The following is a 13,098-nucleotide window of genomic DNA, read 5'->3' on the forward strand; positions in this document are numbered from 1 at the left end:
TAGAGACTCTAATGTACTTGTCTTCTTGCCCAGTTGTGCACCGGGGCCTCCCACTTCTCTTTCTACTCTGGTTAGAGCCCGTTTGTGCTGTTCTCTGAAGGGAGTAGTACACACTGTTGTAGGAAATGTTCAGTTTCTTGGCAATTTCTTTCATGGAATAGCCTTCCTTTCTAAGAACAAGAATAGACTGTTGAGTTTCATATGAAAGTTCCTTTTCTGGCAATTTTGAGAGTAATCGAACCCACAAATGTGATGCTCCAGATACTCAACTAGCTCAGAGGAAGGCCAGTTTTATAGCTTCTCTAACCAGCAAAACTGTTTTCAGCTGTGCTAACGTAGTTGCAGAAGGGTTTTCAAGGTTTTTCTAATCATCCATTAGCTTTATAACGCAATTAGCAAACAGAATGTACCATTAGAACACTGGAGTGATGGTTGCTGGAAATGGGTCTCTATACACCTATGTAGATAGACATTCCATTAAAAAGCAGATGTTTGCAGCTAGAATAGCCATTTACCACATTAACAATGTATAGAGTGTATTTGATTAATTTAATGTGATCTTCATTGAAAAAAAAAAAAAAAAAAAGTGACCCCAAACTTTTGAACGGTAGTGTATATTAATTATTCATTTTCATATTCTCCCAGTCTTGTGATCCCAGTCATTGTTATGTATAATTTAATTGATTTAATTTAATTCATCATGTCTTATTTGATTTATCATTATTATTTATCACAAAAGAATGTGTGAACTACTCATTCAGTTCACAACAAAAAATTGTAGTACTTAAGTTTCTTCAATGTCATACCTCCACATGACTAAGCACTACTATACCATGACAATAATAGAGCAGAACCCCCTAATATTTCCTAACCTTATTTTCTCTTTTTAAACAGATACAAATTGATGTAAGAAAATATATACATTTGGTTAAAAACATCCGTTTCATTAGCCTATGTGACCCAGGTGTTATGGGGGAGGGGTTAGCCTATATCAAAAAGATTAGTTTCTAGTAACATAGGTTTAAAAGGCAACCCCCCTGGCAACCGTGTCTATACTTTCCGTAGCCGCATTTCTGCAGGACGCTCTCGGATTGGCCGACGTCAGTTTCTACACTGGTTAGGCTTAGGCACTCTTTCGAAGTAGGTTATGGTTAGAGTTTGTCTTAGAGCGTGACGGCAAGTTCTTTCGACGGTTAAGCTTAGGCACTCTTTCGAAGTTGGTTAAGGTTAGAGTTTGTCTTAGAGAATGGCGATAGAACGCCAGGTAGTTTGCAGGCTGTTCAACGCGGAAATGGGCAAAGACACAGCTCGTCATGCGATTGGGCAAACATGTCAGTGGCCAATCAGAGAGCGTCAGTCAGTGGCCAATCAGAGAGCGTCCTGCAGAAATGCGGCTACGGAAAGTATGGACGCCTGGCAACCAACCCCCCTGTGTAAATCTAGCCTACAAACCAGTAGCTTTAAGGTTTTGGTTGAGATAAATAAAACGGCACCAGCTCCACCCAGTGGCTGCAAAGCAAACCTCACTTTTATTTCTTCTCCCAACACCCAGCAGGCCAGTAGGCTTGACTTAACCATGTCATCATATAACAGAATGTACTGGTAAATACCACATCAATATGAGTTACAAACAATAACTCTGGTGTCCAGCATAAATTAACCTTTTAGAAAAAAAATCGAATTAAACAATTATTAGCCTAAGCAGTGATAATAACATAAATGTTAGTTTCACACAAGCTCTTTTGAAAAAAAATAAAGCTGCATTACACAGGAACAGACAATCTGATATTAGAACCTTTGCACTAAAGATGTGATCTTTGTAAATTGATAACATTTATGTTTTTATTTTCTTTCGTATTAGCTTCACCTATCCATAGGGATGCTACCGATTTGCTTCCTAGTGACTGTACATTTTAAATTGTCACTTAGTGACAATGTTATAAACGTACTATGGCTGCTGTCCCAAGTGTTAAAGGGGCACTTCATCAAAAAACAATGCCGATTTATTTTGCACAAAAGATTTCACACATGCAAAAACTCTAAACACACATTAGTTATTGAGAATAAACAAGTTAGAATATGGCCACCAGTGATGTCATTGAATCCTTGTGTTGTTAGTTACAGCTCAATTAAATGATGCAATAGCAATGCCTTGTCTTATAGGGACTGCTACCTTATAATTTCATTGAGCTGTAATTAACACAAGGATTCAATGTCCCTGGTGACATCACTGGTGGCCATATTCAAACTCATTTACTCTCACCAACTGTCAAACTAAAATAATGTGTGCAAAACAGTTTAGAGTTTTTGGATGTGTGTGAAAAATATAAAAAAATTCAAAATAAATCAGCATTGTTTTTGGTGAAGTGCCGCTTTAAAGAGTGGATTACTGTGATACAAGGAAGTTCCCTCTCTATCCATTTCAATTCTGTGTCGACACTGTGACACAAGCCTAATCCTTTCACTACTACACTACAGACGGTTAACCGTCTGTAGTGTGGTAGTGAAAGGGTTAACCTTCTGTAGTGTGGTAGTGAAAGGGTTAATACATTCATATGATTTGACCAGTTTCTTAAATGACCTCTCTTTTCTTGGACCTAGGCCGACTCCCACTGCTTTCTCCTTTCCCTTCAGCATTTGGCCTTTTTGCAGGAGTTGTCCACCACCTCTGGCGTGACGCTCTCGTCCTCCTCAATGTCCTCTGTGACTGCCTTACCGACCAGCTGGAAGATCTCCTCGGGGGCCACGCCTTTGGGCTCGGCCACCTTCACCGTCAGCATGTCCAGGGTCAGGACAGAGCCTCTGGAAATAGCCACCTTGGCCACCACAGACTTCCCCAGCTGGGAAGGGAAGGAGACAAGGGAGGGAGGGTGAACAGCATTATGATAATGGAGAGCAGGTGAAGAGCAGATAATATGGTATTGGGAGGTCCCCACTCTTACTGCCATGATGTCCCATTTGTTTCATGTCCTCACCCTTATCGTCATTATGTCCCCTCTGTTTTATGTCCTCACCTTATCACCATGATGTCCCATCTGTTCTGTGTCCTCACCGTATCGTCATGATGTCCTATCTGTTTTATGTCCTCACCCTTATCGTCATTATGTCCCCTCTGTTTTATGTCCTCAGCCTTACCGTCATGATGTCCTATCTGTTTTATGTCCTCACATTATAGTCATGATGTCCCCTCTGTTTTATTTCCCCACCCTTAATTTCATGATGTCCCATCAGTTATAATGTCCTCGCTGTATCGTCATGATGTCCTATCTGTTATATGTCCCCACCCTTACTTTCATGATGTCCTATCGGTTATAATGTCCTCGCTGTATCGTCATGATGTCCTATCTGTTATATGTCCCCACCCTTAATTTCATGATGTCCCATCAGTTATAATGTCCTCGCTGTATCGTCATGATGTCCTATCTGTTATATGTCCCCACCCTTAATTTCATGATGTCCCATCAGTTATAATGTCCTCGCTGTATCGTCATGATGTCCTATCTGTTATATGTCCCCACCCTTACTTTCATGATGTCCTATCGGTTCCGTGTCCTCACCTTGTCGTGGCATGGCTTCTCACAAGGCAGCATCTGTTTGACGCCGGTTCCCATAGCCCTCTCCACCAATCGGATGGATTGTACGAGTTCCGCCAGCTCCGAGGGTACCAGGGATGCTTCGTGGTCACTTCCTTTCCAGGTCTTGTCCAAGGTCACGTGACGCTCCACGACTTTTGCCCCCAGAGCCACAGCAGCCACAGAAATACTAATCCCAGACTCGTGTCCGGAATATCCAATGGGAATGTCGGGGAATTCCTTCTGGTATTCCTGTTGATTAAAGAGTGGGAGAGGAAAGCATTTTAGTATTTCTTTCTGTAAAAGGGGATCTACAAGGAGCTATATGGTACGGTATGGTAGGATTATGGTGTGGTGTGGTATGTACGGTCTGGTATTCTCCCTACCCAGCGAGCTGGAGCAGTTGGTGTTATATTCTACCTTACTTTGTTCTACTCACCATGATGACCTTCAGGTTTACATCCTCAGCGTCCAGCGGGTAGGCACTGGTACACTGTAGGATGGCAAAATTTTGGTTGTGCTGCTTCACCGTCTTGTAAACCCGGCGCATCGTTTCCATCGACTGCATCCCACTGGACACCACCATTGGACGGCCTGAGAAGTCACAGGTCAGAAAGGTCACAATACATGCCACTGCACCACAGGTACAGTAAAACAAGGACACAGTGTCATAGATGTGAAGCATCGCAGGCTTTAAGGGGGGGGGGGGGGGGGGGGGCAGCGGTCTGTGTTGTACTGCGCATAGGCTTTCATAGTGGTATGGAGATGGATAGCATAAGGTGCCCTTTGTGCACTGATTTGCCAGCACAACACACACAAATGCATAAGCACATGATGACAGAGTAACCGCATGCATCGACCTCGATATTGTCCAAATTGACAAACGCATCTCAGGGCAGTGAGCGAATCCTCTCGGATAACCAATTAGATTAATTTTTTCAGAAAATCTCTTAGTTACATCAATATTGTGCTGTCGGAACAGTCTTGTGTTTGTAGGTATTTAGTGTTCGCTATTGTTCATTTTAACCTCCGTCATCTTCTTATCAGCCAGGAAATGTGCATGTGATGTGTATTATAAGGTGATAAATCTAGTGATCTATGCACAACATCTATATTCCCCACCCAGCAAATCTCTTGTTACAGCAACATTGTGTAAGCCAAGCAGGGTTGTATTTGTGAAGGTGAAGTATTTTTTTGGTGAAATGAGACTGAGACGTATTCAGACCTATACAGTCCTGAAGTCCTGAATTTCCCCCAACGGGATCAATAAAGGAATATCTTAATGACATGGCTCTCTAGCCCATGGAAAAGCAAACCGGTTCTAAGAAGGTTAGCCAGTTGAACCAACTACAAACCGGCACAAGCACCAGTCCAGAACTATAACTAGGTTGGCATTGGTGGAAAGTAACTGACGGTATATGCCGTAATCATGGAATACGCTAAACTAAGAAAGAAAGTAGTACTTAGATACTAATACTAATTATACTAATACCTCTGACCCTCAGCACTGGGCCCCCCAGGGCTGCATCCTTTCCCCTTGGCTCTTCTCCCTCTACATCAACCAGTTCACCCCACTGGACAGTTCAGTCAAGGCCTTCAAATACTCCACCACCATCCTGGGCCTCATCTCCAACAACGACGACGAGTCCATTTACTGGCAGGAGGTGGACAGAGCAGTGAGGTGGTGCTCAACCAACAACCTCCTGCTCGACACCTCCAAAACCATGGAAATTGCCATATATTTCAGGACTTAAAAAAAGGAACCATACTCCCACCATCTCAGACCAACCCATAACCCTAACAACTGAATCAAGTTCCTCGGCACTAGGGATGGGTACCGAATTCGGTACTTTTGAGGTACCGAACCGAAACACGTCGGTACTACCGAGTATCGATTCAAGTGAGATACAGATTTTTTTTGTTTGCTTTTTTTTTAGTTGCTTTTTTCTTTTCATGTCAACGTTCACACGCACAATATATGCTTACCTAGGATTTGACTTGATTCAACAACAAAGCAGTCGGAGCAATGGCAAGCGGAAAACGGTCGAAATTGTAGTTATTTGAAGTTTGGATTATTTTTTTCACGACTGAGGTAGGTAAATAAAATTTTTTGAGACTAAAGTACAGAAAAAAAAGTACCGTTGGGTACCGGTATCGATTCAAATGTGAAAGGTACCCATCCCTACTCGGCACTCGCATCAGCAATAAACTAAAATGGGACATTAACACCACTGCAGTGTTTCCCATTAATTACCTAGACTGTGGCGGCCCGCCACAGTTGTATAATGAACCAAAAAAATAAGTTATTAAAATACAGTATATATTTTTTTTTATTAAATATAAAGTTTGCCAATAGGGATGTATCAGTAGTATTGGCAGTGGTAGTAGTCGTATTAGTAATCCAGTATATTTTTATATTTTCTAAAAAATAACCCAGTTCTACACAGGTAACCACTTTTGCTTCATTTCTTTGATGGCTCAAATGTATGCCCTCTAGTCCAGTGGTTCCCAAACCTCTCCTCGCGACACCCCAGCCGTTCCATGTATTTGTTAAATTCCACCACCAGCACACCCGATTCAACTAATAAAGGGCTAGTTAAGTTGAATCAGGTGTGCTGGTGGTGGAATTTAACAAATACATTGACGGCTGGGGTGCTTCGAGGAGAGGATTGGGAAGCACTAGCCTAGTCGATTTTGTGGTGTTTTGAGCACAAAGTTCATCTAGCCTCTTTATTTTGCTCTCAAAGTGCACCAGATTGATGCATTTAACTTTAAAATGTACACAAGTTCCGGGGGGGGGGGGGGGCATGCCACCACAGTCTCCCAAAATCCTGTGGGAAACACTGCACTGCAATCATCAAAAAGGCCCAGCAGCGCCTGTACTTCCTCAGGCAGCTGAGGAAGTACAGAGTCCAACAACGCCTGCTGGTCCAATTCTACACCGCCATAATTCAAAGCATCCTCACCTCATCCATCACAGTCTGGTATGGTTCCACGGACAAACACACCAACCACAAACTCCAACGCATCAGCAAGACAAGACAATAATTGGCTGCCCCCTCCCCCCTCTCTGGACTCCATCTACACCTCACGCACAGTCACCCGCTCTGGTAAAATAGTCAACGATCCCTCCCACCCAGCACACCACATATTCCAGCGCATGCCCTTAGGTCACTACAGGTCAATTTTAACCAGACACACACGCTTCACAAACAGTTTTTAAACACCCTGGCCTGGCCCCCCCCCCCCCCCCCTTGCACAGACAGGCAAGAATCGGTCACTGACTGACAGTTACATGTGACTGTCCTGTATGTATTTATGTATCTATGTATTTATTGTGGGGATAGAGGGGGGTGTTTGATGTCTGATGTTTCATGTTGATGTCCCAGTGCTTTTAACAAACTGTACCGCAAACGCAAACAATTACCACCAACAATCGTTGTGTGGCATTTAATGTATCTTGTATAAAGTAATACAAGTTAAAACCATCATAAATATCACCTTTCTTAGCAGTTTTCTCCAGTAAGGGGAAGTTGTTGGTGTCTCCAGAGCCCACTTTGAAGAAAGGCACGTCGAGTTCATTGAGGAACTCCACAGCCATCTGAGGAAAAGACAACAAGCTTGTTTACATGCACATCAATAAGGTGTTTCTATGCATGTCAATATGGTAAGATATGGTGTACTGTTTACATATACATCAATAAGGTAAGATACTGTGTTTCTATGCACGTTAATAAGGTAAGATAAGGTGTTTCCATGTACATCAATAAGGTAAGATACAGTGTTTCCATGCACATCAATAAGGTAAGATGTTCCCACAGCATGTTTACATGCATTTTCTTTGTGTATTTAGGCTATTTATTTTAGGGGTCCATTCCAACTGGGTTCAGCTATATTAAAGAAAAGCATACATTCATGGTACTGTGAGATATTATGTAGAGTCATACACAAATGATATGCCACTTGCTATTAAGAGATGCATCCCTGACCATGTACGCAGATGATTCTACTCTTTATTATGCAGCTCCCACTTGTACAGAGCTCAAACAGGTTTTAACAAGGGAGCTTAACAGCATATACAATTGGATTAAAGATAACAAACTTGTGCTGAATCCATCTAAAACTGTTGCCATGCTATTTGGCTCCAAGCTTAGATTAGCCCAAGATCCTCAACTCAATTTAATCATAGAGGGTCAACCCATTCAACAATTAAAGAAGACTAAGCTATTGGGACTATGGCTTGACAGCACACTGTCCTGGTCTGACCATATAAATAACATTGTAGAACGGGTGCATCAGTCGCTGCAAGAAGATGTGCACTTTTTCTTCCATCTGTGTTGTTGAATCTAATTGTTTGCTCCTTGGTTCTCTGTCATCTGGATTATTGTTCTGGGGTGTGGTCATCTGCTTCAACTTCTCAGGAAGTTACAAATTACGCAAAACAAGGGAGCTAGACTTGTATTGGGTTGCTCATCAAGGGCTAATGAAATGCATGAGAAACTAAAATGGCTGAGTGTGGAGAAAAGACTGTCTACAAGTTTGCTTATTCTTTCACAAGGTAATTCATACTCAAAGACACCTGCATTTATCTTTAAGACGATTAGCTACAGTGCAGATGACTCTACCCATACCTAGAACAAAATAATCTTCCAAGTTCCAAGTAACATTCGTTCTATCAGTGGAAAGGCATGTTTTAAGAAAATACTCAGAATCCACCTACATTCTTTAGTCTAAATAGAATGAACATGATTGTCTTATTCTTCCGTCTTTGAATCTTAATTTTTTTTTTTTTAAGATTTTTTTTTTGGCGTTTTATCGCTTTATTTCTACTGGGCAGTCCAGTAGTGAGAGGCAGAGGAGGAATGGGAGACAGAGTGGGGGGGAAGACATTCGGCAAATAACGACGGGGGCGCCCCTTAATATTTTTTTCTCTGACCAATGAAATACATTTTTATCTTTTTTTTATTAGGATTATGGATTGCTTGATTATGTATGCGTTTATGTTTTATGTTTGTGTATGTCTGTCTTGGACCCCAGGAAGACTAGCTCGACATCAAGGCGTCCAGCTAATGGGATCATGGGATCCTTTTAATAAACCATAAATCATTATGTTGATCAGCATCCTATTTGGTTTTGCATGTCTTCTTGGACTATTACATTTACATTTAATAAAGCGACTTACAAGTTTTGTACAACAAGACAGCAGGAAGGGTACACTACAACTCTTTCAGCTGAGTAACAATGTTCATCAAAGTGTTGAGTTATTAGGACGTGCACGACAGTAAGGTTAGTTAGGGTTAGAGTATTTTTTTTCCCTATTGTTTATTATTCTGGTTCTCACCTCATCCATTCCTGAGGCAGTGAAGAATATGCCAACCTCCTCTGCATATTTCTGCAGCTCCCTGTACTGCTCGTGGCTGAACTCCAGGTGACGCTTGTGTTCCCCATAGGTTTTGCCCCAGGAGTGTTTGGAGGTGTAGGGGCGTTCCAGAGCGCGCTTGTTGAACTTGTGCTCCAGTTCACTTTTCTGGAACTTGGCACAATCAGCTCCACAGTCCTGTTGAGGAATTAAACCATGTCTCTAAAAGTCATCGCGCAGCTTCCTAAACGTTTCATCACATAGTAACCTAACTGATGTGAATCTTGCCTTGTGTGCTCACCGACTTCCACTAGCATTGCTAAAGAAAGAAAAGCAACCAATAAATAAAAATGAATACGGTATGCTTGCAATATATAACACTGGCTGAAATTACAAGTGGGGTGGCTTATTAAAATAAGGATATTTCACAATCCTTGTATCCTCAGGATCACAAGGAGCCAAGCAGGTTTTTTTCTTGGCCAAGGGAAGACACAGGTGACACGACGTCACGTGTTACTACTGGACAAAATGGAAATTCAGCATAGACCACCTGCACTTCCGCGTTACATTGATCTCAAGTCATGAGAGCGGGGGAGAAAATGAATGAATGTGGATACGCGAGAGACGTGATTTCCCCCCCGTAGCCTATGTTTGCAAAGACCCTCTCTGATTGGTTTAGCGCCGAAGGGTCTCTTCCGCCTTGTATATTCTCTGCTTCAAAGTGGTTATGCTTTGGCCCTCTTTCGAAGCGAGTTATGCTTAGAGTTAGGGTTAGGGTCGGGAACAACGGACGACCCTTCGGCCAATCAGAGAGCGTCTTCGCAAACATAGCCTACGGGGGTAACCTCGTTCCCAGCTTTATCTCGAGAGACTATTTTCCGCACCTACTCCCTAACTACACCTGCGCAGATTGATACACCTAGATCTCACCAATCTGCGCATGCGGAGTTCGGGAGTAGAGCGGAAAATAGCTCGGCCGAGAAAGTGCCGATCTATTTGAGATTAGTCTCTCCGTCAGGAGACTGGCGTATACAAGTCTATTGGATCGTATCTCCAGCACCCCCACAGCCGTAGCTACAACAACCACTTAATGCCAAGGCTCTCGTCCACATTCATTAATGTATGTTATGTATGTCATAAATGTCTATATGAATTGAAAATGGGGGACCCTGATGGAAACAAGACAAACGTCTTTCTCAGGTCTGCATCCCCTTAACAATTGTATGTATTGAGCCGTACTGTATTGTACCCATTCTGCAATCTGTTAAATAAAGTTCTCATTCATTCATTCATTCACTCCCCCGCTCTCTCCTCCACGAGTTCAATGTAACGCGGAGGACTGGTTGATGACAGCTAGTATCCGCTTTTCTGAAATCTATCCAAATTCATTACCCCCCCCCCCCCATTCAACCTTTATTTAATTATCGGGAATACATAGAGGGTAGACCCTCATTTTCAATGATGCCGAGATTATATTTGGCAACAATAAACAATAATAAAAACTATAAAATGCAAAAAAAGATTAAACACAAGATTAAAAAGCAGTAACGTTAGCAGTTAACATAAACGAATGGAACAAATGTACAATTCAGAAACGACCGTCTACTCGTTCGCTTCCGTTTGTCTAAAATTGTTACCTTTGCCATTTTGATCATTTTCTTTGCAATCTCGATGTCTCCTTGATGGTTTTGTCCAATTTCAGCAATAATGAAACATGGGTTAGAACCCCCAATCATTCTCCCGGGACACAATTCGAATTTGATAGGCATTCTGACAAAGACGAGAGTTTGAAAATAAGTGATATTTGCTATTTGCGTCAAGAGCCGCACGGTACGTTTAAATAACGTAAAAGACTAGCTTATATAATGTTTTAGCGAATGAACGGGGGACATTTATGGTCGGTTAACAATTCCTGTAGACCCGGACACCGGACATCCGGGATTCACGGCCATGGCTAGAACGGATCCGCATTTTGTTGAAATGCATTATAACTTAGAAAATCGATGATTACGCAAATAACCGTTTCAGCTCAGTTTTAGGTTAAAGTGGGGTGTCATATGTCTAGTGAGGTTACGGTTAGGATTAAGGTAAGGAGTTAGGTTTATAATCAAATTGTAAGGTGAAAAATCAACGAAATGCGTATACCTTCTAACCATTACTCCAGAAGAAGTCTGTGCGTGGCCTTCCCGTGCTCATTTCAACATAAAGGTCCTTATATTCAGTTTCTTCCCATTTATAGCATTGCTATTTAGATGTTTAGACATGTTTCACTCAAATAAAACTATAATCATAATTATTTTCTATTGTTTTTTAAACTTTTTATTATACACACAACAACTATTTCAGAAACAGAATAAATGCAGCTATATGGCGAGTTGGGGATTACATGTATAATATGACAGTAATCTGAACAAATATATATATATTCGATTGTTTTACTGCAAAGCATTTCGAATGTGAAATTATAGACTATCATAATTCATAATTTCACTAAATAAAACAATGGTTGTAGATGGTAATCATTACACAATTCACATTATAGTCTGTACATAAAAATAATTGTAAATGTGTTTGGAATTCTTTAACTTCAATGGATTTTGGAGGCAAGGAAACAAAAAACGAAGCAAAAGTAATCAGATTAATGTATGTTTGAGTAGGTTTACTCGTTTGGATTGGTTGCTGATTACAATTTGAAGCAGTCAATTATCCGAAATTATATGATTTGAATAATCTGAAACATGATGCATGTTTATTTCTGCGTCACAGAAAACTGAGAATGGTGTACATGGCCACTAGGGGTAGACATTTTACAAGCCTTCTGCAGTAAGTGTGAGCTAGTGCAAAATGGGGGACTGCATCTCTGCCACTTTCTCAGTCTTCTTTATGCCTGTTTTATCTCTGTCTGTCATTCCTTTGTCTAGTTATCGCTCCCTCTTTGTTTCTTCAGTGTGTGTGTATGTGTGTGTGTGTGTGCGCGTGTGTGCGTGTGTGTGTGTCTCTCTCTCTATCTCCCCCTGCTCTTGTTGTCTCGGTTATTCGATCATGTCAGCTTCAATACTGCCGTCTTCCTCCACCTCCACTTTGACACACAACAACTATTTCAGAAACAGAATAAATGCAGCTATATGGCGAGTTGGGGATTACATGTATAATATGACAGTAATCTGAACATATATATATATATATATATATATTCGATTGTTTTACTGCAAAGCATTTCGAATGTGAAATTATAGACTATCTATCATAATTCATAATTTCACTAAATAAAACAATGGTTGTAGATGGTAATCATTACACAATTCACATTATAGTCTGTAAATAAAAATAATTGTAAATGTGTTTGGAATTCTTTAACTTCAATGGATTTTGGAGGCAAGGAAACAAAAAACGAAGCAAAAGTAATCAGATTAATGTATGTTTGAGTAGGTTTACTCGTTTGGATTGGTTGCTGATTACAATTTGAAGCAGTCAATTATCCGAAATTATATGATTTGAATAATCTGAAACATGATGCATGTTTATTTCTGCGTCACAGAAAACTGATAATGGTGTACATGGCCACTAGGGGTAGACATTTTACAAGCCTTCTGCAGTAAGTGTGGGCTAGTGCAAAATGGGGGACTGCATCTCTGCCACTTTCTCAGTCTTCTTTATGCCTGTTTTATCTGTCTGTCATTCCTTTGTCTAGTTATCGCTCCCTCTTTGTTTCTTCAGTGTGTGTGTATGTGTGTGTGTGTGTGTGTGTGTGTGTGCGTGTGTGTGTGTGTGTGTCTCTCTCTCTATCTCCCCCTGCTCTTGTTGTCTCGGTTATTCGATCATGTCAGCTTCAATACTGCCGTCTTCCTCCACGTCCACTTTGACCACTTTGCCGATCATCTTCTGCATGTCCTCTGGAGCGATGCCCTTCGGCTCGGCCACCTTCACAGCAAGCATGTCCAAGGTCAGCGCAGAATCCTTAGTGATGGCCATCTTAGCCACCACCGACTTGCCCAGCTGGAGAATTGAGGGGGGGGGGGGGGGGGGAGAGACAAATCCCAGACATACGAATTAAGAACAAATAATTTGACGCTGGCTTTTTTGACTTGCTAGAAAGAATGTTTGCATCGTAGGAACTTCCCCCCGGAACTAGGGACATTTTCAGGACCAGGGTATAAACTTCTGGGA

At 41.5% G+C, this 13,098-nt stretch overlaps 2 protein-coding genes across 3 annotated transcripts in view; both read right to left on the reverse strand.

Moving 5' to 3' along the window:
* Nucleotides 1-1,497: 1,497 nt before the first annotated feature.
* On the reverse strand, nucleotides 1,498-10,869 carry LOC311231340 (N-acetylneuraminate-9-phosphate synthase-like). The gene is made up of 6 exons (XM_084317896.1): nucleotides 10,569-10,869; nucleotides 8,914-9,129; nucleotides 7,074-7,173; nucleotides 4,012-4,166; nucleotides 3,558-3,824; nucleotides 1,498-2,840 (listed from the first exon to the last, which is right to left on the reverse strand). Exons 1-6 carry the CDS (start codon nucleotides 10,698-10,700, stop codon nucleotides 2,631-2,633), a joined length of 1,080 nt encoding a protein of 359 aa, XP_084174022.1. The 5' UTR covers nucleotides 10,701-10,869; the 3' UTR covers nucleotides 1,498-2,630.
* Nucleotides 10,870-11,298: 429 nt separating this feature from the next.
* The window catches only part of LOC311231872 (N-acetylneuraminate-9-phosphate synthase-like), a 51,201-nt gene continuing 49,401 nt past the window's right edge, over nucleotides 11,299-13,098 (reverse strand). For both annotated transcript variants that reach the window (XM_084318501.1, XM_084318500.1), the window contains exon 6: nucleotides 11,299-12,927. In XM_084318501.1, coding sequence (XP_084174627.1) covers nucleotides 12,742-12,927 — 186 coding nt within the window. In that variant the 3' untranslated portion in view covers nucleotides 11,299-12,741. The remainder of the gene's footprint in view (nucleotides 12,928-13,098) is intronic.

Source organism: Notolepis coatsorum (genome assembly GCF_963971535.1).
Source record: "Notolepis coatsorum genome assembly, chromosome: 7".
Lineage (NCBI taxonomy): Eukaryota > Metazoa > Chordata > Actinopteri > Aulopiformes > Paralepididae > Notolepis > Notolepis coatsorum.